At 50.4% G+C, this 27,241-nt stretch overlaps 2 protein-coding genes and 1 long non-coding RNA gene across 7 annotated transcripts in view; 1 reads left to right on the plus strand and 2 right to left on the minus strand.

The window, feature by feature from the left end:
- BORCS8 (BLOC-1 related complex subunit 8) overlaps window positions 1-11,354 on the minus strand; it is an 18,001-nt gene extending 6,647 nt beyond the window's left edge. Inside the window, exons 1-3 of the mRNA XM_034754969.1 lie at window positions 11,210-11,354; window positions 7,697-7,809; window positions 303-367 (exon numbers count right to left, since the gene is read on the minus strand). Of these exons, the coding sequence (XP_034610860.1) occupies window positions 303-367; window positions 7,697-7,809; window positions 11,210-11,246 (215 nt within the window). The 5' untranslated portion in view covers window positions 11,247-11,354. The remainder of the gene's footprint in view (window positions 1-302; window positions 368-7,696; window positions 7,810-11,209) is intronic.
- A 2,544-nt stretch (window positions 11,355-13,898) lies between these two features.
- Window positions 13,899-26,131, plus strand: RFXANK (regulatory factor X associated ankyrin containing protein). 5 transcript variants are annotated; one of them, XM_034754960.1, is made up of 10 exons: window positions 13,900-14,092; window positions 15,721-15,968; window positions 16,957-17,037; window positions 18,681-18,761; window positions 20,289-20,354; window positions 21,274-21,374; window positions 23,674-23,799; window positions 24,686-24,752; window positions 25,200-25,280; window positions 25,709-26,128. In XM_034754960.1, exons 2-10 carry the CDS (start codon window positions 15,824-15,826, stop codon window positions 25,765-25,767), a joined length of 807 nt encoding a protein of 268 aa, XP_034610851.1. In that variant the 5' UTR covers window positions 13,900-14,092; window positions 15,721-15,823; the 3' UTR covers window positions 25,768-26,128. The 5 variants fall into 5 exon arrangements, with proteins under 5 accessions (XP_034610854.1, XP_034610852.1, XP_034610851.1 ...); XM_034754958.1 differs by having other exon boundaries at window positions 13,901-14,092; window positions 16,954-17,037; XM_034754959.1 differs by having other exon boundaries at window positions 13,901-14,092; window positions 15,724-15,968; window positions 16,954-17,037.
- LOC117868761 lies at window positions 18,338-20,748 on the minus strand. Its single transcript, XR_004643712.1, has 2 exons — window positions 20,223-20,748; window positions 18,338-18,566 (listed from the first exon to the last, which is right to left on the minus strand). It is a non-coding gene; the product is annotated as an uncharacterized LOC117868761 (long non-coding RNA).
- Window positions 26,132-27,241: the final 1,110 nt, after the last annotated feature.

A 27,241-nucleotide genomic window follows, 5' to 3' on the forward strand; every position in this document is an offset into this window, starting at 1 on the left:
TCCCCTCAAAGGCTTAATCATCCGTCCAAGCAACTGACCCCCAAAATAACCAACACAGCTTCTCGTCACTAACCATCAGGAGCAGGGAATACCTTGGGCACGACAGTGAGCTGAACGATGCTTTCAATGGGGGTGAAAACACACCTGTACCGTGAAATCACCAGCGGGGGCGGGGGGGGGGGGGGAAGAGAACAAACTGAGCCTCCTTGCCAGCTCCTTTGATTTACCACAGGTTTTAAAAAGGGAGGGCGGCTGCCCCAGAGAAGTGCAAACTTCAAAGTTCTCCCAGCACCCTGCTGTACCTGCAGGCGTACTCCACAGTATAGATGGCTCCTTGACTCTGCTCCTCCCAGCTCTGCATGTCAGCCTGAAAGGCAGATCACGGGGAACACAGAATGAAACTTCTTGTCAGGAAAAGTGAAGGCGCCCCTATGTACTAGACAGATATACCACCCACATCACACACACAACTAGCACCAAATGCAGCCCATTCTCTGACATGCTATATAAGCATGTGGAACACCTGAAGAAATGGCCACCTGTGGTCTAGCAGGGAGACAGTGCAGTTCAGTGGTTAGAGTAGCAGGGTGGCCATTCTGCTCCCAGCTGTGTTACTGACATGCTGAGTGATCTTGGGCAAGTCATGTTACCTCTCTAGGCCTCAGTTTCCCTATATGTAAAATGCTGTTTTCCTTCCTTGTAAAGTGCTACAGAGCTGGTAAGAACATATTAGTGAGGCTCAACTGGAAACGCACTGCTCAGCCATTGATACAGACCACACATAGGTCTTAAATTCTGTGTAGCATTTAATTCACTGCCATCCCCTGCAACATCCGACAGCCAGATGTCACCTTCCTTGTAGGCTCCCATGTCCTCCTACCTCACACATCCTCGAGTTCTCGTTGTTTATAGCTGGGAACTGACAGCAGGCAGGCCGAATTCACAGCTGAGGTTACAGTAAACCCTGTGCACATTAAGAACATGAATCCCACATCACTTCAACCTTTGGCATCTGCTGCTTTTTGCTGGCCATCACATTATGAGTCCCTCTCCCATTTTAAAGGCTAGCGTCACCTCGGGGGCTTTTTCTGAGAGCTGTACTCAGACTAAGAGTGCCCTGGTTTTGTTTTAAAAAGCAGCTGCTGCCTGGAGCTAAATACTTTGCACAATCTGGCAAAATTTCTCTTGGCCGTGAATGCATCCATGACACAGTTGAGAGCCAAGGTGAGGCAGGATCATACCAATGAGCTGCTAAAGCGAATGCTACTGATCATCTGGAAGTTCCAAAGCATTCCATACAGGTGGTACGTCCATTCCAGCTGGTGCAGCTACCATCAGAGCTGACTCGGTTCCCATCTACTCCAATCCAGGGCCCCTAGACAATCAGCTTCTTTCACAATTCAGGAATCTCATAGGAACGGTTCTGGTGAACATTTTTACAGCCTGCTTGCAAACAGACTTTTCCATCCTCCAGTCTGCTAAGAAATCCCAGTGCACTCGGAGCCAGAGCATAAGTAATGACTAATACTATTAATAATAATAATGCACGTTCCTATAGTGCCTTTCCTCTCAAGGGCTACACAAACGATGCATAGGATCACTTCCTGCACATCTGATAAGCAGCAACTCTGGTGTGGGACATAACAGCACACAGCAACACTATGGCACAGCTGAGAACAGAAAGTAAAAAAAGCAAATCACAATGAAAAGGCAGATGAATTTAGTGAGAGAGGGAAGATGAAAATGATCCATGCTTAAATTTGGCCAGAACTTGGAGGCTTAATATGTGAAATTTACAGAAGTGCCTAAGTCATTTAGACACCGTTGAAAATGTTACCCAACAAACTCTTGTCTCTGCAAAAAGTGCCAGGGGATCGTTAATGATCACTAGTGATCACAATGGCTCTCACCCCAAACCGGCAGCACCATGCTGCTTCGCACCACTGTGGTACACAAGCTCATTACTGACTCGAAGGGAAGAGTACCCCAGTAAAAAAATCCCCAACACTGTTTCTGCAGCACGTAGTTGCTCCTTGAAGATTTTCAGTTCAAGTACTAACCCGGCTCCACACTGCTCTGCTCAGCTCTGCTCTAGTTACTTGCGAGAGCCAAAAGAGTAAGAGTAAAAGGTGACAGAGCTGGGCTGGGCTGAAACAATGGCTGAGCTAGAGGCTGGGGGACGGATGGAGGAAGTGACAAAGCTACAACCCTCCGGAGAGCAGCTTTGCTTTGGCCCCCGTGTTCCCTAGCACTAGTAGATTTCCAACGTTGCCTTGTATCTGAGGCCAGGCCACGACGCCTGTTCCCAGCATTCTCGCCACTTCCTGGAGCTTTCATGTTCTTAATTAGGAAAAAGCCTTTCCGCTGTGTGCCTGTCTTTTTAATCTTTTCACGATATCCTCTCAGAATTCCCAGGGCATCTTCTCGCATGGGGTTTAATAGCTAAAGCCAGCTAATGGTATGCAATAGCACTAAATGATGAATTGTGGTCGCTCAGCAGTAAATTAACGAGGAGTTCTACACCCCTGAAAGATCAGGGGAAATCCAAAAGGCGGCTTTGTGCAGCGCAAAAGCAGAGCTTAGCAATGCAGCTCAGACACCACGAGGCACCCTGGGTCCTGCATCTCGCTGTATCTTATCAGTGAGGTGTTAAGTCTGCCTGGAGAGTTTGAGATGGATGAAGGTTTAAGATTATTTTTAATCAAATCAATGAAAGTCACAGAGGTGACCTTCTCCCTGCACCAACCTTTCCTCCCAAATCACCCCCAACAGTTTATTCCTATTTAAACTCTCTGGGAATCTCTAAGGCTGTATCTCCAGAGAACCATATGACCTGTAACCAGACAAGGCCTATTAAGTCCCATCTAACCCACCTCCGAACCTGTGCAGAATTTTCCCTTACAGTAGATTTCCTAGCATTTTGTCCATCAGTTTCTCTTTTTTTTGTTTTTGCCAACCGCGCAAAGCTGAATTCGCACATGTTAAATGCGCGTAAGATGAGACTCGCCTGTATTTTGCTACATGGTGTGGAACTGAGAAGGAAGCAGAACTTTTCAGTCAGTTCTCTGTACAGGAGAGGATCCTTCACAAACACAAACCACTGCTGTAGCAGAGATCTCACTCGAAGTCACCCAGAAGACATACTCAAGACACAAACCATGGTTTACCAAGTTTCTATATGCTGGTCGCTGAGAACATGCTTCGCTAGATGAAGACAAATAGTTTTTAAGGTCTAATTTCCTTTCTACCATTTCTGTTGCATTTACTTTTTTCATGTCAATTTGGAAAGTAAAATCACCTGGTCAGTTTCACTTTTGTCTCTAGCGAATTTCACTGTCTGGTTTTTGTGTGTAGATTTCAAATACCACAGGGCAATGCCAAAAGAAAAGACTTTTCATATAAGTAACGACATAAAATCAATCAATATATTTCTTGAGAGAGAGAATGGTGCAGCAGATAGACCACTGGACTGGGACTCAGAACACCCGGGTTCTATTCCCAGCTCTGCCAATGACCTGCTGTGTGACCTTGGTCAAGTCACCTCCCTGCTCTGTGCCTCAGTTTCCACTCATTTTTGCCTCATCTCTCTATAAATGAGGATAACGATGCTTACTCTGTTGTAAAGGGCATTATGATCTACTGATAAAAACTGCTACAGAATAGCTAGGCATTATTTACGATCTGCAGGATGGGGGCTCTCATACTATGTGTATATACAGTATCTAACACAACAGGTCCCAACCTCGCTCAGGGCCTCCGGATGCTACTGTGCAAACAATAATATTCATATATACTCTCCCCAACCCCCTTTTCCTTTCATAGATCCTAAATTTTGGGCCTAAATTAACTTGAAATGGACCCTTTCAACAATGGATTTTAAAAAACAGTTTGGAAGAATTAAAACTAAGTCAATAAGCCAAGGTGGTTTGGAGCGAGATAAAACCGGACAGCTCTTCCCTGGAGCACAGCCTGCCTGACGCCCTCAGCCAGTGCAAATTCTTCTGTACTGCCACAAAGTCAACAGGCCCTAGCAGAGACAGAGAAAGAATCCACCCGGCCCAACGGTAATAGCCAAGCCCCTTTCCCGTTTGAAACAGCACCACAGGAAACTGAATAATAAAACATGAACAAGCTCAAGAACAGAAGAAACCAGCTGACCACAGATTTGTAGTTCTGAGTAGCATTAGAGAACACTCAGGACACAGCGTCCTTCAGTGAGCTCGGTAAAAGGGGGGGTTTACACAGGACTACACCCCAGCAAGTAGGACTGTGCGTTAGCGAACACAGTGTTGTGTTGTTTATCATAAACCGTTCCTTCCTAGTTCTCAGAGGGAGGGGGCAAGCAACGTTGAAGATGCAGGGAGAGAACACTCACTGTCCTCTGCAGTCAGGACAGTCCCAACTGCCATGAATAATTCTCTTTCCATCTTTCTCCTCCTCACTCCACCATTAAGAACCAGGCAGAAACCCAGGAACTATTTTAAACACCTGAAGAAGCACAAAACCAAGATAACAGGTCCCATTCTGCCCCCTGAAGTCAGTGGTATGATCCTGGTGGGAGCAAAATCAGAATTAGGCCCAGTTAGTGGGGGAACTATATTATCCAAGTGACATCAAGACGCAAACAACGCAGAGAAGTGGAAATAACAGAGCATGCAGACATCAAACGATTCCTAGAGACTCATGCCTCATCTGGGAAGGAATCCCGTGTACATGATTCTGGAGCTATTGACACTCATCTGCAATACAGAATGAAGACTACAGAAGATTTAGGAGGTATCTGGGGGAGGGTGGAACTGAAGTGGGTTCTCTCAAGCCCCACATACTCTAAGGATCCTCACTACTATCCTTTATGGGTATGTCTACACTGCAAAGGGAGGTGTGACTGCAACACACCAAGGCACCGCAAGGCTAGCTTTAATCTAGCCAGTCTGGGTACCAATAGCAATGAAGCTGCAGCGGCATGGGCTAGCGTCCTGAGTACAAGCCCACCAGGGAGCCTGGAGACATCCTCCCTGGCTAACCCGTGATGCTGTGGCTTCGCTGTTATTGGTACCCAAGCTAGCTAGACTGAAGCTCGCTGCAAGCACACCTCCGATTGCAGCATAGACATACCCCATGAGACATGTAAGGACGGCCAGACTGGGTCAGATCAATGGTCCAGCTAGCCCAGTATCAAGTCTTCTGACAGTGGCCAGTGCCAGGTGCTTCAGAGGGAATGAACAGAACAGGGCGATTATCGAGTGATCCATCCCATCTGGAGGTTTAGGGACACCCAGAGCATGGGGTTGTGTCAGTGACCATCTTGGCTAATAGCCATTGACAGACCTATCCTCCTTGAACTTATCTAGTTCTTTTCTGAACCCAGTCATACTTTTGGCCTTCACAACATCCCCGGCAAGGAGTTCCACAGGCTGTGCGTTGTGTGAAGAAGTGCTTCCTTTTGTTTTAAACCTACTGCCTATTAATTTCATCGGGTGACCCTTAGTTCTCATGTTACAAGAAGGGGTAAATAACACTTCCCTATTCACTTTCTCCGCACCACTCCTGATTATATAGACCTCTATCATCTCCCCCCTCAGTCATCTCTTTTCTAAGCAGAACAGGCCTTTTTAAACTCGTCTCATGTTCCATAGCCCCGAACGATCATCACACTCCACATCTAGCCAACAAAGGCTCCCTTTGACCATGCTGATTCTATACTGGCCAGCAGAGGACCAAGCAGAGCAATCGGACATTCATCTGCTGTCTTCGCAGAGGTACTAGGTAAATTATTTTCCTCCCTTTTCAGGCAAAAGTCACTCCTGAGGGCAGGACTGGTGGCCAACGCAGGAGAGGGATAAAGGCCTCAATGCCTGCATATGAATGCTTAAAGCTGTGACACTAGCATGGGCACAAATAGGGACAAGACCCTCTGGGTCACTGAAATCTGACTAGATGACAGTCTTCTTTTCGTGGAAGGAAAGTGAAAAAAGACAGCTATCTTGGCTAAAACTAGGAGGGACGGCAAGTAGCTACCAATGTGAACTCAAGCAACCTCCAGGGACGTCACTGAGGTTTGAGAGTACTCATGAAGATGACCCTGCCTAGCTGAGAAAGTCAGTAAATAAAAGATTGAGAAGGCTCCCCCTCAACAACCCCCCTCCCCACACTGCCTAACTACATGTTGTGTGTCTGATGCATTCACCCTGCTGTCTTTTCCAGTAGGGTTTCATGTCCCCCTACCTTCCTTGGCACAAACTGTTCAATGCTGGCACCCAAGCTCTTCCCTTTGCATGGCTTGTCATACAATCTGCTCAGTTCTCTTTTGTTCAGGACACACTCCCTGAAATTGGGCCTATTCTGATTACATCAAGGTGAGTGACAGCTCGGGAATTGTATTACAAACCTGTCCCCCACGTCCTGGTGATGTGACCAGATTAATGTTGCACTACACATACGTATACATCTCTATATACCTCCGCTCTCACACAGAAACCTACAGAAATAGTTAATAAATAAGTGAATAATAAAGTGCCACAATCCGGGTCAATTTGGAAACTAAGGCTGTAAAGCAAAGGTGAGAAATGAGGACTGACAGTGCATTAGCATAGACACGGAGCAGTAATCTATTCAGGAGGCATCACTCCTAATGAATCATGACTGGCAGGAAAGGGAGAAGGACACCAGGGCTAGCGTTAAAGTGTCAGCACTCCGTGCTTCGGAGGAAAGGGGAAGCGCAGCTGTGGGCTGCGATTCATTAGTGTCCTTTGCCTCTGGTGGGCTCTTTTTACTTGTTTCTCTCCCCATATTTTATGCAGGAAATAAAAACACCTTGCAGCACAGCCAGGGGAAATGAGATTTAACATCTCCCCTCTCCCCAAACAAGGCAGGTAGCTCATTTTCCTTTGTCTCCACGTATGGAATGGGGGCGCTGTCACCCAGTGGTTAGAGCCAAGGGATGGTAGTCAGATTCCTGGGTTCTTCTGCTGCTGTCTCAGGACGTGAACTTGGAAAGGCATTTCACGCCTCCTAGAGTCAAGCTGACATGGGGGGAAACAAGTCACTCTAGACACCCCCCAGCCTTCCCTGGTCCAGGGAGCAAGGAATCGAAACTCAGCACAGTCCTCTAGGCTCCCCCGGCAGTGCAAAGTGCAGCCACTAGAGGTCCCTGGCCAGCTGCAAAGTCCTTTTCGTTCTGCTTTAGTCCAAAGTGAACCCAGCAGCAACTTGGAGCTTTACGGTCAACCAAAATTGGGATCTTCCAAGGGGTTCTGGTCACTTTGGGTCTACTACTGCCAGCAACTATCTGAAGCAGCTTATTATGTTACACTACTTTGCCCTTCTGAGGATCCTTTCATCTGAAGTTCTCAAGGTGCTTTACAAACATTAATTAGATAAGTTTCATAGCAGCCCTGGAAGGCCAGTCGTACCATCTCAATTTTACAGATGGAGAAACTGAGGCACAGAGCAGCAAAGCAACTCTCCCAAGTCACAGAACAATTCAGTAGCAGACCCGATAGAACCCAGAAGCTCTGGCTCCCAACCCCTTTCCTCTAACCATTAAACCGTACTCCCACCTGGACTTGATTATCCTGTTCTCTCCCGCCTCAGAGACTCAGGAAAAAATGGCCAGGGGTGCTAGTGTCATGGGGAGAAAGGCAGCTTGCACCCTGTTCCTGCCAGCCCTGGACCCCTGACCCAGACTGGCTCTCACCTTGTGCTGGGCTAGCTCCGGAAGGGAGCGCCTGACATGCTCCTGCAGTCGGTACAGTGCCACAGACGGCTCGTTGGCCAGGATGTACATGCTCTCTGTGAATTTGTCTGTAACTAAAATAAGCAAAACAGCGGCATTATTTAAAATGGGAATAAACGGGGAGAAGCCAAAGCTCCAAACCCCTGTGATACGTCTAGCCTATCAGCAGGTACATTAAAACAAAATCAAGCTAAGCACTGATTTCTGCTCAGAATCTTTCCCCCCAGACTCACAGCACAGCAGCAGGGTTTACCGTACCCTCTGGGGCTCTGGAATCTGCGGGCCCTTCTGGGTTTGCTAGCCACAGATCATTCAGGGAGGTCATCTGCAGTCCTGTAAGACCACTGGCTTTTCTGGGATCAGTAACATCTTTGAACAGATTCTGGGCATCTTAGCCAAGCCAGCAGATTAGCAGAGCCTAAAATTAATCTTGAAGGGGAAAGTTAACTCTTGTTCCAGTGCGGAGTGCATGAAAGGCCGGGAAGTGATGGCAGAGAGGGGGTACTGACAACACAGAAATCTAGACTGACCTTGGGTTTGAGGTTCCCTTTCCAGCTGCTCACCCAGTTCCATGCATCATGCTCCTTACATCTCAACAGCCCCCATGGGGATCCTAACAGAGTATGCCATGAACACACAGTAGCATGCAGTCGGTGTGACAAACCCATCATATGGACATGGCTCTGGGCCATAGAGTGCCTTGCCAGAAAAAAACCCTAGAGGGCTACAGCACAGTGGTTTTAAAACCCAGTAAACTGCTTTGAGGCAGGAAGTAAACAAATTTCCTTCCAGCCCTGCTGATGTCTCCATGACCAGCTTCTAAAGCCACTAAATGCTGTTTCTCGAACATGCTGCATCACCTTCAACCTCTCAATCCTGAAGGCTGTGCATCACACTGTCCCACCACCTCTGTGATCTCCCCCATCCTTCTCCCAATCTTCCTCTCCTTCCATTGCACTCTCTTTCTCACCATCCACAAACCAACTCCTCCCTCTTCCTCCTAATAGCACAATTCCTTTAGGAAACCTTCCCCCATGGATATCCCCACAATGTTCTTTAGAGAGGCAGGACCAGGGCTCAGGAGACCTGAAGTCTATTCCCAGCTCTGCCACTGACCCACTGTGGGACCCTGGGCAAGTCACTTCCCTCTCTGGGGCCCCCTGCCCTTCTCACCCTGAATCTGTCTCTTTCTGGAGCAGTCTCTCACTATGTGTTTGTACAGCATCTGGCACAATGGGGCCCTGGTCTTGGCACTAAACATGACCACAATACAAATCATTGACAACATCTTTCTTGTGATTTAAAATGTTTTATTTATTGAGCCCAGACAGCATGCCTGTCCTCAAACACAAAGGGGAGACGTTAGCCCTGCCTTCTGGCTCATAAGCTCCATAGCCTGTGAATTAGATTGCAAGCTTTTGGGGGGAAGAGAGTGCCTCCTCTTTGTGGGTTTGCAATGCCCCATATACACCTACAGCCCCTTATCAATCATAGCTATCTGAAACACAAAGACCAGAGAGGTTTTCAGAAGTAACCTTTCAATAGTGGATGGAGATTTTTTTTTATTTTTAATCACAGCAAGAAGTAGTGGGTAGTTTTTGCAATATTTAAATACACTGGTTTATGGCTCAGCTAGTCCTGAGCCCGTGCATAGCGTGAGCTGGCTGATCTTTTGGAACTGAATACATTTTTTTTAAACAAGTTCCTTTTAAGGCAAATAGTTTTACTTCCCCAGCTCTCAGCTTTTGTTTTATTTATGAGTGTTCAGTTATTGCAGTGTTTGCTGTTAGCCAACTTTCCAAACGGCTTGAATATAGATGTAGATAAATGCTGAGCTTTGCAAAACAAGTGGTAGCCACGTGCCAACTACATGTTCCAAAAAGGATACGGACACCCACTACTCATCTGACTTGCAGATGTGAGGCCATTTTGTGTTGGGACTCACACAATGTGCTGTGGCAAGGAGGGGAGAGAAAGAGGAAGTAGCAACTATGTGACTGTTATTAAGCACAGAACAGACCCTTGGATGGTAGGGCACTGGAATGTGAGATTGGACAGTTATCTGGACAGCAAGGATATCCAGGGTTATAACAGTTAATGCTAATAAAAATTTTGGAAGAGATATTAAACCTCATGCCTCGGATTTAAGCCAATCTCTAATGATTAGAGACCAAGATGAGATGTAAGGCAGGCTTGCATCTGCTACTGGGAAGTTCTTACATCTTTCTCTGAAGCATCAGATACTGGCCACTGTCACAGACAGGATACTGAACTAGATGGATGCTGGGTCTGATCCTGTCTGGGATTTCCTATGAAATCCCTTTTACTTCCTGACTCACACCTCTGGGGATCTCGGTGGAAAGATGCTTTTTCAGACACTCAATCTCTGGCCTAGAGCTTTTCTTGCACATCCTGGAGCTTCATATCAGCTGCCTTTGTATATTTCCAAATACCCACAAAACACCAAAGCCCAGAAGTGGGTTTTTTTTTAAGGCCTTGTCAACACTGGGGTTTTAGTCACCAGTGCAAACCCCTAGCATAGACATGGGTTTACACCAGTGCAACAAACCTTGCACTAGCACATCTTATCCCAGTTTCCAGGTGCCTGCTTCAAACTGGGCTGCCACAATATAAAGTCATATCTTCACTGGTGAAGTTAAACCAGTAGCAAAAAATCCCAATGAGATTCTTTTAACCAAATCCTTCCTCTCGTTTTAATTCACACGTGAAGGCTCTGCTTGCTAACCACAGACCTGCAGCAAGTCAGACAGCGATGGATTTAATACACTGCAAGAGGGCAAGGCAGGGCACTGAAATAAAGACTCAAACATTTTAACATGTATCTTTTTAAAAAATGCTCTTTAAATGAATCACAGGAGTCTGTGGAACTCCTTGCTGGATGGATTTAATACACTGCAAGAGGGCAAGGCAGGGCACTGAAATAAAGACTCAAACATTTTAACATGTATCTTTTTAAAAAATGCTCTTTAAATGAACCACAGGAGTCTGTGGAACTCCTTGCTGCAGGAAGCTCAGCTTAGGAAGAGTAAAAAAAAAAAAAAATCAGGATTGATCTGAAGAAGAGACACAAACTAGCAGTGGTCGGGGGCTCCTTAGGTTATAACTGTCAGGCCCCCACCCACGGGAGGCCACATAGAAACCCTACAATTGCATGACCCACGGAGCTGACCTGGGGCTCCATAACTGCCCCAATACGGAGAACGCCCCATGACCACACAGGAGGGCAAGCTGGGGCCCTATACCCACCTAGGGGGCTGCCCTGAGGCTCTGTAAATGCCCCCCCCCCCGGGAGGCCCCCCAAGGGCCTTATACCCCCCCCCCCCCCGCATGCCTGGGCACTGTCCTGAGACCCTCTGACCCCGCCCCCCGGGCATTTCCTGGGGCCCTCTGACCCCCCCATGCCCCGCCCATCGCGGCCCCCGGGGATGGTCCGGCCCCGGCGCCGCCATTTACCTTTTTTCACCTTGAGCTGCATCTCGGTCTCCTCCATCGCGGGCGGAGGGAGAGGGGGGGTGTAGCGGATGCCGAAGCCGGAGCGGAATCCCAACCCGCGGGCAACTTCCGGCGCCGCGGTGCAGCGCTCGAAACGGCCCCTCCGGAAACCGCGCGACGCCGCAAAGGTTCCGCTTCTTCTCTTGCTCCCTCGCCCGACCCTGTTCCTGAACATTCCCTAGGCCGCTACCATCTGGGGCCAGTGAGCCACCCCTCCTTGGGGGACCCTCACCTCCCCGCTGTGTGGCCCCATAGGATGTGACTTCCCCACCCCAGCAAACCCCAGCTCCCAACTGCGCTTCTGTCCGCCAGCCCTAAGAGACAGGGATTTTCTGCGGCAGACATAATGGGACGTTGTCTCTGCCCTTGAATGCACTAGAATTAAATGTGAAGGGTTATCACGACAGCTGTTGTAAATTCCACCCATGATTACCCTTGGGGGCCCCATCTGGAAGGAACGCAGTTGCTGGGGGAAGCCCACAGCGTTTCCAGGTCCCCTGATTTCATCCTAGTGCTGCTAATTCCAAGCGGTCGGAACTCATGAGTCAGGTTCCAAAAAATCATGAGATTGGTGCATCGGTGCCCTCCGAGCGTGAGCCCCTCCCTCATTGCCATGTACCAGGGCCAAGTGGAAATTCCCAGGGGAGCTACCCCTGGTGATTATAGTACGGGCGTGGGTGGTGGGTTCTGCCCATCATGCCTGCCCCTCTCCACAAGGTAGCTCCATCACTGTGGGAGAAGTTTTATGGGCAGTGAGCCTCACCCCCCTCTTACCTACCACTGCCCTCTTGTGTGGGGAGACTTAGTGACTCCCCTTTGCACTGAGGCAGGAGAGGGGCAGCTGGCATCACTGGCCAGTGCTGGTGGCTGTCACCAGCAGTGTACAGAGAGGCAAGTAGACACCAGCGCGCCACACGATCTTGCTTGTTTGACGGCTCCTTACGCTGCTGTGACCTGGCTGGCCTGACAAGGTCAAGACTCTTTCAGTCTAAGGAGAGCAGCTGATATGTCTTACCTCAAAGTGGCTCTCAATGGCAGACATACGCCCAGGGACACCATAGATCAACCTCTGTATATGCACTAAGCAATTCTGCGTGGTCCCGGCCTCCAGCGAGCATTGCATTGTGATCCTGCACCTTGTACAGAGTGCGCCAAACTCTCTGAGCCTCATAAAGGATTTCTTTGGCCTGTGTCTTTTGGTCAGTTGGCTGTACATACGATCCACTGGTGAGAATCCAGCCCAGATGGTGTCTTTAGAGAGGGGGAAATTGCTCACGAGTAGTTCTGTTTCTCTAGAGATATTGTCTGGCAGGATTCTCATCCCACCCAGCATTCCTCTCCCCCCATTTGGATTTTCTTTGAGGAGGGGGTGATGTGTGTGGTGGTCACAGTCTGACTCTAGGCAATCACGTACTAGGTACTCAAGGCCCATTCCTGATCTGCAGTGCTAGTCACTAGAGAGAGAAAGGTGGAATGAGATGCCTGCATGTCTCACACTGGAGACACGAGACCCAGCAGTGAGACGATCCAAAAAACAGAATGACAGAGGAGTAATTGCTATTACTCACCTTCATTCAATAGGTACATAAACCTCTGAGATCCCAGGACAGAAAGAAGGGCAACACACCATTATTCCGATTCCCCAGAAAGAACACACATGGATTATGATGTGGGCAAGAGGAGGGATTTTCACTGGAGATTTTAATTAGCAATTAGTAAAGGGATTTTTAACTCAAATGTAGTTTCAGTGCTAACATACAGCTGCAAGAGCAGAAGATCTACCAAAATGTTAGCCAACTTTGAAAATAAGTGCCTATGGAATATCCTGGACACTGGATGGAAAGATTTCATCAGCAACAAAGAGATCCAAGAAATCACCAACCAGCAGCTCACCTCCACTAGAATCAGAAGGAAGCGCTGGACACATGTAGGGCATGTACTCTGGAGACCAATGCAGACTCCCACAGGAAGCGGTTCACCAACTGGTGTGAGGAAAGGAGGGCGCCCAAAAGAAAGCTTAAGAAGACCCCTTAGCAGGGAGGGCGGGACAGTTCTTAACACCGCAGAGCAGCTGGAAGCAGCAGCAAATGGCAGGGAGTGGGACTAGTTTCCACCCTGTGCAGGATGCAATAATAATAAACGAGATCTGGAATCCAGGCACCTTGGCATCTAAAGTAGTACCACACCCGCCTTGTCTCTTACCCAGGCCGCCCTCCCATGCTAGCTCAAGGCCTGGCTTCCTCCAGCACCTGGCACAATGGGAGCCAACAACTGGCCCCTCTGGGCAAGGGTGTGTTACAAACAGCAATAACCCAGGTGACAGATTCCGGGTTTGTATCACTCTGGTTTGAGCTCTCCAGGCAGTTTGCACAGACCGCACCAGTTCAAGCATTAATAAGGGTCCATCATCAGTCCAGATTTGGTCCTATCTGCACCCCCGGAGAGTCCACAGACCTACCCTGCAATAAGGGGGAAGGCGAGTCTGGCCACTGCCCGTATAAACTCCCCCCCACACACACACACACACCCTTAGCATCTGTGCATCTCCAGCCGGACGGCAACCCCGCTGTTACCCCTTGCTGCGGGGCCGCGTAACCAGGTCCGAAAGAGAGGGACTGTCCCTTTAAAGCCAGGCTGTGTGCGAAGCCCGTCCCACCGCGGGTCAGCTGATAGGAGCTCCCAGCCGGTGCAGAGCAGCCTTCTCTCCACGCCCCCCGCCCCCCAGCTTTGCAATGCACGCGCCCCACTCAGAGCTGCTCCCCCCACTGCAGCCCCATCGGAACTCTTAAAGGGCCAGGCGGGCTCCGGCTCTGCACCACCAGCAGCCGCTGCTGCGGGGCTCAGGTGCATTGTGGGACAACAAAGTTACTTTCAGTTCGGAGTGAGGAGGGGTGGGGGGCAGCTGGCCTCGCCGGGTGCCAGGATGCGGTGGGTGCCCCCCAGCCGCGGGGGCAGCGCGGGGCTCTGCCTGGCCAGAGGGGCGGGTAGACAGGGCAGCAGGTGGGGAAAGGTCGCTGGGGAGCGGATGCAAAGAGAGAAGTTGGTGCAACCCCCCGGGGGGGGGGGGGGGGGGGGGGGGGGGGGGGGGGGCGAGCGATGCCCACGTTGCTCATGCTGCCTTCAGCCCCGCTAGGCCCTGCCTTGCCCCCTTGCAGTGGGATGTGCCAACAGGTGCCCACATGCCCAAGGGGACCATACCCATTAGCGGAGTCTTTGCCCTCTGGCAGCTGGATTGGCTGCGTGACCAGGCTTTGCAAGTTACTGCAATGGGTGGGGGGGAGAGTCTGGAGCCAACAGCTCCCCATGAACCCAGCCAGCAAGAGAGGCACTGAGCCAATCTGGGCTGGGAGTCACCTCCCCCAGGGCTGGGACCCTCTGACTAGTGTCCTCTGCACGCCTGATGTGGGCCTAAAATGCAGGCGGGGGCTGGCCCAGGAGAGGGGTTAGGATTGGGGTCCAGGCTTTGCACAACTTGGGTGCTTCGCTAGCAAAGTGCCGTTAAACTCAACTGTTACCACTGGAAGGTTTTTCCTTCCCTTGGTGATTTCTTGGGTTGACCTAGAAGCATTTCTACAGGGCCTTGGGGAAACTAACGTCAACTCTTCAGTGCAAGAGGCCAAAGTGTGTCTGATGGTTGGAGCTGGAAATCCTGAGAGTCCGATTTTTGGGTACTGACTCCTCAGACTTGGGAGCCCCAGGTTCAATTCCTAGTTCTGTCAAAGACTTCCTGCGTGGCATTGGGCAAGTCGCTTAGCTTCTCCGTGCCTCAGTTTCCCCATCTGTATAATGGGATGAATTGCATGTCTTTTCAGCATGGGGGGGGGGGGAGAAAGTGCATTTAAAGATAGTGAGGTGCTCACATACTGTAGTAATGGGAGCCATATAAGTTATCGTAGAGAGTAACTAGAGAGCCAGGGTTGGTGAGGCCATATCTTTAATTGGACCAACTATAATATAAGATATGGCCTCCTCCACCTTGTCTCTATATCCTGGGAGTCACATAGCTACCACTACACATAGATCTTAATCAGCGTAATAGGACTTCACAAATGAACTCTGAGTTTCTGATCGACATTGACTTGCTCAAACCTCAGTTCCGAGAGCAAGTGATTTGGCATGGAGAAGTGCACCAGTGGGTGTGCAGACACAAGTCTCTGATTTATCCCAACCCTAATCCCATTTAAACCAGTGCCAGAACTCCTCTAGATTTCAGTTGGCTCCAGATTATGCCTACAGTCAGGCTCTGCAGAACAGATCCACTTTTAATCATAATTGTAGCATATACCCTCCAATCCGCAGCTGTGCTCCTGCCTTCTTTAATAAGTTATTAGTTCCACTGGGAGTTTCACTCTGGTCAAGCTCTTTGGAAGCCCATTCCGTGGTAGGAGTGTGCATACATAGGTCTACGTCCATCTCTGTAAAAGGTATTTTGTCTGTTACTTTCCTGTCCTTAATATTTCCTTGTGTAACAGCAGCTGTATCCAGGGAAGGTGAAAAAACAGTCACCAACCCCTCTGCGGAGGGCTCTGTAAGCAGCAGAAGCACCACTAAGCGCCTGAAGGAGCGTAACGCTGAATGATGGAAGATATCCCACCAGGAGATCTGGTCAAGGCTGCTGGTGGGGATCAGAACAGCTCAGCGACAGTGCGTCTGCATTTGTATCCAGGCACGCAGGACGATGCCAATCCAGATCTTGACCAAGGCCTTGCTACGCAAACCGGTTAGTTGCTTGGGGTTGATGGGGTGGGGAATGGCTGGGAGGAATGGATCCAGAAACTGGTAGTCACTGGGCACCATGAGTGGGAGATAAACCCAGCAGCAGAGGAAAATCCCTCGCTGTGATCTTAGGAGAGAAGAAGAGGGAGTGTAGGAAGCGTTTTCTGGAATGGCTGATTATCTCCATGCCACTTTATTAACCAGTCCCTTTACATACTTCCTGGGCTTATAAAGCCCACCCCAGGGGGACTCTGGCCAGCCGCTGTGAACTAAACCCACTTCTATCATTCAAATAACTGAGGAACAAATGGATAGTAAGTGGTGCTTTCGTACAAGCAGTGCACAAATAACACCCAAAGGACCCTCAGCCTCTGGGACAGTTGTTCCACAACGGTACGAGTGAGAAGCAGCAGCAAAGTTTACTGTGGTTGGAGCAGGAGCGTGGGGGTCAGGCCATGTGGGTTGTGTTATTAGAGGACTGAACATAGGACTGGGAACTCGAAGCTCCTGCATTCTAACCCTAGCTCTGTGCAGCCTTGATCAAGTCACTCAGGTCAAAGATAGCAAAAGTGGTCACGGATTTGTGAATGTCACAGTTTGTGGGTGTCCTGTTTGAGACCCCACAGGCCTGGCATTTACCGATACTGCACGCTGCAGCCTTCATCAACTTCTAATGGAGTGACACTGGCCCTGGTATCTCAAGTTGGGCATCCAAAAGTCGACAGCTACTTTTGAAGATTTGGGCCTTAAACTCCAGTCTGGTTCTTCTCGGTAAAACTGGGAGGAAGATTTATTTATTCCCTAAGGGTTAGCTAGTAAACGTATAGCGCTTGGAAGATGGGTGCTGTGTAACCTTGTTCGTTGCGTTATGTTATATAGTATCAGTCCCTTTTTGGGAAACATCACTAGCCCAGATTCTGCTCTTCAGCAAGAAACAACTCACCTTCTCAACCAGTGTTTAACTTTTTTTTTTTTTTTAAAAAACAAAGCAGGTGCTTCCCTGAATCACTCGACCACCGTGACAGACAGACAGAGAGGCAACGAGGTCTCTGCCCTTCCAGCAACCCTCGACAGTGAGTATCGCAGGGCTGCAAGATCACATTCGCAGAGGCACAACTTCTGCTGTGAAACACTCATGGGAAAGGCTGTGATCCAAGACTTCGGAGTCTTGGCATTTCTTTGGTGTTCAGCAAATATCTGTGAATCCCACTAACAAAGTGTGTGTCTTGTCCCCCTCTAGGGGCAGGGCCACATAGAAGATAATAGCTTCTACTGCTGCCAGTTACTCCATTAGCTCACATAGTAGAGGACTGTGCTGTGAATCATGGATTTTGGGGGTGGTTTTTTTTTTTTTAATTTTTCCACGTTTTCCTTTTTTAAAGACCTTAGGACATTGCATTAAAATATGGTAAATAAACATTCAGGTTAGAAAGTCAAGCTTTCAGAAGTTAGGAAATGCCAGAATTAAGGTTGGCTGTGCAACCTAACTTGGCCCGCCGTGTGCGTGTGCATTAGGACACAGTATTTAATGACGTGATCACATGCTATTTTTAACACCAAAACCTGCCTCATGCAGTGCTCAGGATGGGAGGTGCTATGCGAATGAGCAGCTATTCGATATTCTGTTTTCTTCTCACTGTTCGGTGTGTGGCCCCAGGCCTTATTTACTGCGCACTATTCAAACCCTGCTCTGACTACAGAATTATAACTTCCTCGTGGGCTTTTCTGCAATACTCTTACCTATGGCATCGGAGTGTTTTACAGACATAACACTCCTGTGCGCTGAGGGGATTATTGTTACCATAGTACAGGTGGGGAACTGAGGCACAGAGAGAATAGGATCAGAAGTGTCCAGTAATTGTGGGTGCCCAATCGGAAAGGGCGAGGGCTGATTTGTCAGAGGCCTTAGCCTTAAAGAACATTTCAGACGTTCAAAGAACAGCTCCCATTGACTTCAGCTCTTCTGTATGTCAGACCCCAGGGGGTCAGAGTGGGCCCCCAGAAAACGAGGCATGCGCAATTAGTGGCCACCCGCGTCAGTGACTTACCCAGCATCACACAGGAACTCTGTGGCAGAAGCAGGGGTAGAATCCAGTTCTCCAGGGCTGCATTCGACCACCTTAACCATGAGACCCCTGCGTGCTCTTCCTGCAGTCCCCTGCCTCCGTCGCTGCACACCTGCCAGCTTCTGCAACAAATGAGACAGGGGCCTTACAGACAGCAGCCTCCTCTGCACAATCCGAGTACATCCAGCCTGTGCAGTGAATAAGGCAGGGGTCCTGTGGAAAAAATGCCCCAGGTTTCACAGCTGTTTGCGAACAGCAAAGGAACGTTGAGAGTCAGGGAAATTCCACAATGGTCTAGGACTCCTGCTTTGGCATAGATACACGCTTTACTGTGGCTGAACGTCCGGGCTGTCCCCCGGTGTCATCTGTAAAGTCAGAATGGCTGAGACCTTCCTGGGTGGTAACAAACCGCGAGCCCCACGGACGATTGACCCTGGCGATATTCCAAACACAGAGTCATCAGCGACGCTTGTAGCTGCTCCCTCGCTTCACGCTGACTCGGCCGTTCTAGGCTTCATGGTGACCGTCCCAGAATCCTGCGGGATAGATTTCTGTGTTGGTAGAACCTCCCCCGGGTGGAACTACCCCGGTTCTGCTCTGCAACATGTCACCACTTCAACTCTTTTTTTTTTTTTTTTTAAACGAGGCAGGTACGTCCCTGAAGCACTCGACCACCCTGACAAACAGACAGAGAGGCAACGAGGTCTCTGCCCTCCCAGCAACCCTCGACAGTGAGTATCGCAGGGCTGCAAGATCACACGCTCAGAGGTGCCGCTTGCACTGGGAAAGACGCTTGTGTGCTAGGGCCAGTGTCCCTCAACCTTTTCGATACCAGGCACCAGCTTGCTGCCTTCCTAAACTGTGTCAGGGAGATCTCCAGGACCGGTCATTGAGACACACGGCACTAGGGGGGGGCTTCGAGTTTTTCAGCCAGGGAGAGCAGCGTTTGCAGCTAAGACACCAGTAGATGTTCACTCTTCCTCCTTTTCTCCTGCCAGTCACATGGGGCACTCCTGATGTTTCTGCAATGGGGTGCTAATCAGGGCATCCAGCAGAACATTGTCCTTGTATCTCCCTCTTACAGTAAAATTGTTCCCAGAGCATTTTTACTGCATCCCATTTGTTTTAATGATATGTCGGCGCTCCTCTCCTGCACTAGTTAACAAATAGCAGGGTAGTTTTAACACAACTAGCCTGGTAAGTGATGGTAGGAAAAAAGTGTAATTTCCCCATGTTTTTATAGCTCCCCAGTTGCTGTGAACTTTGTTGTAAATCTTTCAAACAAGATCGGGTGGGATATTTGATTGTATTTGTGTTGTTTGTATTTGCCTCGTATTAATGGGACGCTCAGCTAGTTAAAGATTAGGTTGAACAGATACATTTTTTAAAAACAAAATGTTTATCAAACCAAAATGTCAACATAGCAATGTTTGTATGAAACAAAAAAACAAAAATCCGGGATTGTTTTTGTTTAGATGTGAACATCCCTGCAGCTCCTGCACCCCAAACATTGCAGGGCAGTGCTAGTGCAGAGGAACTTGAACGCAAAACTAGCTAAAGACAGTCAGTTTGTGGCTAATTGTGCAAATGGATGCCAAGCGGCAGCACTGGTGATGAAAGACAAGGCCTCCGTCTGGCAGACATTTAAACACGGGTCTAACTAATATGCATGAAGAGTTGCAGTGACTCGATGCAGTAGGAAGTCCTCCAATGGGATAGAATCATAGAATATCAGGGTTGGAAGGGACCTCAGGAGGTCATCTAGTCCAATCCCCTGACAGATTTTTGCCCCAGATCCCCTAAGTGGCCCCCTCAAGGACTGAACTCACAACCCTGGGTTTAGCAGGCCAATGCTCAAACCACTGAGCTACCCCTCCCCCACATCGCAGAATTATTTTTGGTGTGATGGCTGGGAGTAGAGCTATTAATAGGTAAGGGGGGTTTTGTTTGTTTGTTTTGTTTTAACACAGATGTGATCTTTATCCCAATAACGTTTCTTATTTTATCCCGTTTCAGTGAGAGGAAGTTTTCTGAGCAGGATTAGTGAGGGGAGAAAACCCCAACTCCTAATTCACCCATTTTGGCTCAGTTGATTCTACCCCACGCTCCCACCAGAGCACAGAATGTGAAGCCATAATGCAGCTGCTTGCTTAGGCCAGCCCTGATCTTGCATAGGCTGTTCACGGACTTACCTGTATCTCCAGACAGCAAATACGAAAAGATGTAATTCTAACGTTTTGTTTCTTTTCCAACACCAGCTTTGTCCGTCCACCAGTTGGCTGCTCAGGGTGAACTCAGTCAGCTGAAAGAGTATCTCCGAAAAGGTGCGTGCATCAAACTTCGAGTCTGTCTCTCCGTCTCCTTCCCCCATTTTATCCTGGTTTTTAGGGACAATTTAAGTTTTTGATGTAGAACTTTAATGGCTGCACAGAGTCCTAAGCACATACCTAGCTGGTCTCCTCCGTTGCTTCAAGAGGCACAAACCCCAGGTGCCATCGCAGAAGGTTTTCCCCAAGGGGGGCTAGTTCTAAGTGGAAGCCAAGCCCAGTTCACACAACCCCAGACTCCTCTGGTTGGAGTACCAGCGGGGTAGTATTCTTCTTCCCCACTGATAACGGCCAACCTCTGTCTCACAAGCAGTCAGTAGATCGCCCGCCTCTGTGCAAGGCGAAGGGGAGGCTGAGATTAACCCCTTCTTCCTCAGGGATCAGGTCGTGCTCCCATACTTCGTAGCACCAAATTCTTCTCTAAAATTCATTTTGTATTTCCCTCCATTATCTTCTTGATTTGTTTTCCTTCCCCTATATCCCTCCTGGAGCCTTGTTGTTCCCTTCCTCCCTGGGGCCAGGCTCTGAGCCAGTGTTCCAGGCCCAAGAGAGCAACACACAGAGTGGTACACGAGCAAACTGGGAAGTGTCTCTCTCTTCGGGAGCACTGAATTTTTTTTAAGGACACAAATGCTCCCCTGGGAGCAGTGGGGGACAGGTGACATGTGGCCTGAGCATAGGAGTGGTAGCCAGGAACCCCTCTGACCTCTTCTCCTGCTCTGTGACCTTGGGCAAGTCACGCCACCAGTCCGTGCCTCATTTTCCCCATGTGCAAAATGCAGCTAATGCTACTGAACCAGGGGGTGGAGAGGAATATTCTTATGACTGCAAAGCCCTCTGAAGGCTGAGTTCTTGTAACCACGGGAGCAAATGATGGATGGGCTGTATGTACAAGGCTCTTTTCTTGTCTGCTCAGGGGAGAACTTGGTGAACAAGCCCGACGAGAGAGGCTTCACTCCTCTGATCTGGGCCTCTGCCTTCGGGGAGATTGAAACAGTCCGTCATCTGCTCGACTGGGTAAGAGCCCAGCGCCAGCCTGGGTGTTTATATTAGCTGGCGGTTGGGCAAAGATGCCCCTCTGGATTTCTCCCAAAATTGAGTGCCCTGCGCTGACCTCTCCTGGCCACACAGCACAGAGCGTAGCTGTGCCTGGCAAGCGCTCAGCTTAGTCAGCCATGTTTTGATGGAACAAAGCAAAGCGCTTTCCCTTGGTCTCCCCCAGCCGCTCTGGGATGAAGGGGCCGCCTCTGTTGGACTTAACCCTGGAAATCGGGTCACAAAACTTGCTCCTACACTTTGAGCACCCCTCTCTCTTCCCCGCCACCCCTTCCCATTGCGCTAGTTACGGTATCAATTTGACAGCAAGATCATTGTCGCTGAAAAGTCTCTGCCGACCCCAGGGCAATTCGGATTTCCAGCCAGCCAATCGCCATCTCAGGTCTTCACAGAAGGGTGGTTTTACTGATGGATTTAATCAGCTGGTTTTTTTTCCAGGGGAACAAAACAGATAGAAAAACACTTTTGCAAGGTTAATGTACCATCAATTATCAGACAGTTCTGATCAAGCCATCTGTAGGCTAAGTCAGGAGCTTAAAGAGCCTTATCTTGCGACTCGCAATAGCTGTTTGTAATTAAAGATCTGCATATTGGTAATTTGAGATCCGCCTTATCGCTGGGCTGCATAATCCACCCGTATTTTTACTCCGTGCTGCATTGTCCTCGGGCTGCACCCTCGTTTGATTGGAGCCTTTAGAAATAGGTCAGTTACAGTCCTGAAGCAGTGGAGGGTTTATTGTTAGCTTCTGGACAAAGCAAAATTCCTTGCTGCGTGGGGTGTTTAATCCAGGGGGAAGCTGCTACCCCAGAGGGTTCAGAGAAGAGCCACGAGAATGATTAAAGGGTTCGAAAACCTGCCCGATAGTGATAGACTCCAGGAGCTCAATGTATTTATTTTAACAAAAAGAAGGTTAAGAAGTGACTTGATCACAGTCTAAGTATCTACCCAGGAAACAAATACAGTAAAAGCTGTTTTATCCGGCATGTTGGGAGAATAGGGGGTGCTGGGAAGGGAAAAGTGCTGGTTAACTAAGAGAGAGGTGTTTGGGTGCAGGGCAGGAGATTGGGGCATGGGAGGGGGTGCGGGACGGGGCTTGAGGTACCGGATCCGAGGGGCACTCACCTTGGGCGGCTCCCCACAAGCAGTGACCTGTCCCGGCTGCTCCTAGGTGGAGGTGCGACAGGCAGGTCTGCGCGCTGCCTCCACCCGCAGGCGCGGTCCTCGCAGCTCCCATTGGCTGCGGTTCCTGGCCAATGGGAGCTGCCGAGCCAGCACCTGGGGCGGAGCAGGGGCAGAGCAGCCTGCCGCGCCTCCGCCTAGGAGCAGCCGGGACAGGTCTCTGCTTGTGGGGAGCCGCCCAAGGTGAGCACCCCACAGATCTAGCACCCCCTCCTGCACTCTGAACCCCTCGTGGCCGTTCCTCCGCTTAGGAGCAGCCGGGACAGGTCACTGCTTCCGGGGAGCCATGTGGAGCCAGGTAGGGAGCCTGCCAGCTCTGTGCCAAGCGGGACTATAAACCAGACTTTCTATGGAGATTAGAAATGCCGGTTTCTAGAGCTTTCTGGGTGGCACAGGGCCGGATAACACCGCTTTGACTGTATTTCAGAATGGGCTCTTTCATCGAGCAGAGAAAGGTCGAACACCAATCAGTGGCTCGAAGTAGAAGCTAGCTAAATTCAGATTGGAAATCAGGCGTACATTTTTGACAGGGAGGGTAATTAATCATGGGAACAACTTACTGAGGTCGTGATGGATTCTCTGTCACTGACACGTTTTCAGTCAAGACTGGATGCTTTTCTGAAAGATCTGCCCTCGGAATTATTTTGGAGACGTTCTCGGCCCCGTGCTGACCAGGAGCTCAGACTAGGTGATCACGGTAGTCCCTTTGGGACTTGGAATTTATAAACCTACGAATGACCTATACTGTAGGGGGAAGGGCTCGGTAGCTGCGTGGGGCTTTTCCAATATCCAGTTTCTTTAAGGGGGGGTGGGAAGCCCTCGTCGTTTCTGCCCCACAGAAAAGACTCGGCATGCTAGGAAGCAATGGCCAGACCGTTCAGTCTGATCTCAGAGTTCGGACAACACCTCTGTGAGTTGGAGCTGCTCAGGTGAGCGGATAAGCCTGGGCATGCACGTGCCAGCAAAGTGGCACGTCACGCAGCAGTAACCGTGAGCGAACAGAGCCTTGACCATCCCAGTGCACTTGTGTGTGACCTGTTTTCTTCTGCATTGCTGGTTTCCCCCTTGTCCTGTCCCCAGGGTGCGGACCCCCACGTACTGGCCAAGGAGCGGGAGAGCGCGTTGTCGCTGGCCAGCACCGGAGGATACACTGATATAGTGACCATGCTGCTGGAAAGAGACGTAGATATCAATATATACGACTGGGTAAATGCACTGGTGCTTACTGCCAATGTCACTCCCTGCAACAGCCATCCTGGGCTTTTGCTGTTGCTAAAAGTTGTCTTTAAAAAATAGCCTGCTTATGACTGGGGTTAAAGAAATTAATTTTAAAAAGAAACACCGATGCCAAGCTGGGGAGAAATTAATTGGCCCCCCCATCAAGCCCGTTGGTCTGTTTTCAGTTAAGATTCCACATAGGACCAGCAGTGTCTTGAATGCCCCTTTCAGGGACCAGCCAAAATTGTTTGCCTGGGGGAGATCTTTAGTGAACTGCCCATCCTGGGGAACTTAGGAGACTTTAAAGTGGCCCCTTCAGAGAGGCCATTGCTCATTCTCTGGGGTGGTTTACAAACTACAAGCCAATGCATTTAGAAATAAAATGACTTTGAAAGTAAACTTCTAACCCACCCAAAGCTCCCGAGAATGCAGAGCCTTGAAAAATCAAAACCAAAGCTCCAGCCAGCCCAGAGAGACACAGCCACGAGCCGTGGCCCAAGGGCAGGCCTGGTGGGCCTCTGAGATCTCACCCTCTCAGAGGGAGCTCCAGCCAGCCCAGAGAGACACAGCCACGAGCCGTGGCCCAAGGGCAGGCCTGGTGGGCCTCTGAGATCTCACCCTCTCAGCCTGAAGAGCAGCAGAATCGAGTCCTTCATTTACACCGTTCTTCCGTTGCGACTCGCTCGGGGCGCTATGGCGGGTGGGCGGTGGGAGCCGGGTGGCCCACTGAGCTCACCCCACACCTGCTGACTCGGTTTAGCTGCCACATGACACCCTGTGAAACTTCTTCGAGTTCTGATGGTACCTGAGCGTTTGGCGTCCGGGTGGAATTCGGGGCGCACTCTCAGGGCTGCCGTCTCCTGTCTCCCTGCAGAACGGAGGCACCCCGTTGCTGTATGCCGTGCGTGGCAACCACGTGAAGTGTGTCGAGGCTTTACTAGGTAATGAGACAGACTTTCATGTGCTGTTTACTGCGAACGCTGCCTGGAAGCGCTGACGTGGGGAGAGGCATGAAGTTATTTGGGTATCAGAAGGGGACGTGCATCCCTCGACAAATAGTAGCACGGAACAGATGGGCCAAAGCCAGGGCTCCCGAGACCCAAAACTGCAGCGAGTTTCCAGCACTTGCACCTTTTGTTCTGGGTCTCTGCATGGAACGGCCCAGATAGGCAAAGCCTGGGTGTCACGCACCAGGTCATTCAGCCCCAGCATCTCAACTCCGAGCATTTACAATGGTCCTTCTGCTGTTTCCCGGAGCGGTCGCCCAGCCCCAGCCGGGGAAGATCAAAGCACCCAGGCCGGCCTAGAGCCTGCTGCTCAGTAAAGTGAGATGAGCTGTCTGTGTAGAGAGGGATCTCCCCTGAGCATGTGCTCCTGTCTGCTTTCAGCTCGCGGTGCTGATCTGACGACGGAAGCAGACTCCGGCTACACCCCCATGGATCTGGCCGTGGCGTTGGGACACAAGAAAGGCAAGTGTCCTGCCCTTCAGACTGTCTAGAATGGTGGGGTTGGACCCGAACCCTGCCCCACTCCAGTACGGTTCCTCAGTGCCGAGTGCCACCTGTGGCATTCCCTAATCTGCACGGACACGGGATCGTCCCACTTTCCTGCTTGCTGAATTTGGCCCAGAAAAATCAGATTCTCTAGAGAGGGCATTAACACAGCACAGCTCACACCCAGCTGCTCACAGGGGCCAAGCCAGGGAGGGGTTGGGTGCGGTACGTGGTCAGCCAAACAGAAACAAGTCTAAATTGCCAACTTCCAAGGGAATACTGGAAGCAGAACGACTAAGAAACCCCAGTGGTGGCTGCCATGTGGGGAGCGCATATAGGCTGGCCACACGCCAGCTGTGCCTGTTTGAAACTCTACGGGTGTCTCTTCTCTTTGTGCCCATTAGTTCAACAGGTTATTGAGAACCATATCCTCAAGCTGTTTCAGACCAAGAAACTGGAGTGACGCTGGCTCGTGCTCCCTGGCTGAAAGAAGCAAGGCTTTGCTGTCTCCGTCAGCCCTCCGGATGCTGCATGGGAACAAGGTGGCCAGACACGCTGTCTCTTTCCAAGGGCTGACACTCCTGCAGCAGATCTGTGCTGCCAATGCTGAGCGGGTGTGGAGGGAGCTTTAGAGGAAATCCCTGCTGGAGGAGGAGCTGTTTACTCTCCAAGCAGGTGGCAAAGGAGAAGCATCCCACACACAGCAAGACACTGAATTGTCCAGGTAGCTGCATTTCTGCTGCGAACAAGACTGCAAGCCGCCTCCCTCTGCCCCCTCTGTGTGTGTGTATTAAATGGTGCCTAAAGCAGCCCTGCCTGAATGCAGTAGCCGCGGGGTGGGGGCTGCACTGGGAACTGGGGCTTGCTCAGAGAAATGCTCTTTGGGATGCTGCCTGTTCTTCAGATGGGGTGAGGGTGAACCCTGCCGCCTTCGAACGGGATTGAAAGTCTGCCCTGCTGGGGCAACCCTCTTCCCCCGGCCCACCCCACGGCCATTGACCCTGCTTGTTGCAATGGCTGAGGGAGGGTTCAGGTCAGCACACAGCATGCTGAACATACTGCAGCGAGCTCTGGGGGAAACAGGTTAGGTGGGGAGACCGTCTGCTCGACAATTCCCTACCGCCCCGGGCTAAACTCTGTGAGCCACTCTAACCAGAGCCCCCCTCGCCTGGCTATTCAGACCAGCCACGTAGGGCTTGAAAACGCCACCCTGCTGCACTTACCCTCGCTCCCAGTGCGGACAGAACAGGCAGCAGCGCTGGGAGTCATGTCCCACAAGCAGCCTCTTCAATCTGGGGCTTCCCTCCACCATGGTCACACTCAGCAACTGTTATTCACGCAGGTTCCTCCCTGTCTTTGGAGGGGAGAAATGTGCTGCTTGGATCTTCGGCCCTTGCAGCATCAGCTGGAAGGCAGCTGATTAGTTACAGGTGGGGCTGCAAATCCCCTTAAAGGGCCAGTCCCCCCATGACACTCATTGAGGTTTATGCCCTTCACATGTTAGTAGATGGTTAGGTCACTCCCCATCCCTCACCAAGGCTGCATGTGCTTCAAATCTCACCTCTTTAAAAGGCCAGTTACCCGCTCTAGTTCAACCGTGATTAAAACTAGGCATCCCTGAGCATCCCAGGGAAGCCCTGAGCCGCTGTGCTGCCCTGGCCTGCAGGGCAGCCTGGGGTGAGCAAGCCACCATCTTTGCCTTCCAGAACGGGCTGCTGGGTCGGACGGATGGGACCAACGCACGTGCTGGTGGACCCGCTAGGGTCAATCCTGTGGCCACCCCAAGCACGTTGCAGGGAGCATTAGCAGCAGTTTCTGCCTGATCCCCTCCGGGGACCATGGTGCATCTTTGCAGCATCGTTCAAAGTTGCTGCGTGGGCGGACTTCCTTCCCCCTGCAGCTTCTTCCTGGAAAAGCTCAACGAATGCCCCCAGCAC

Source organism: Trachemys scripta, chromosome 22 (assembly GCF_013100865.1).
Source record: "Trachemys scripta elegans isolate TJP31775 chromosome 22, CAS_Tse_1.0, whole genome shotgun sequence".
Taxonomy (NCBI): Eukaryota; Metazoa; Chordata; order Testudines; family Emydidae; genus Trachemys; species Trachemys scripta.

Coding starts and splice junctions, on each gene's coding strand:
- RFXANK (XM_034754958.1), top strand. CDS start 15,824: ATGATGGAAGATATCCCACCAGGAGATCTGGTCAAGGCTGCTGGTGGG. Junction 18,762..20,288: donor CCTCCCAGCAACCCTCGACA/GTGAGTATCGCA, acceptor TTCCAACACCAG/CTTTGTCCGTCCACCAGTTG. Junction 24,753..25,199: donor GTGTGTCGAGGCTTTACTAG/GTAATGAGACAG, acceptor GTCTGCTTTCAG/CTCGCGGTGCTGATCTGACG.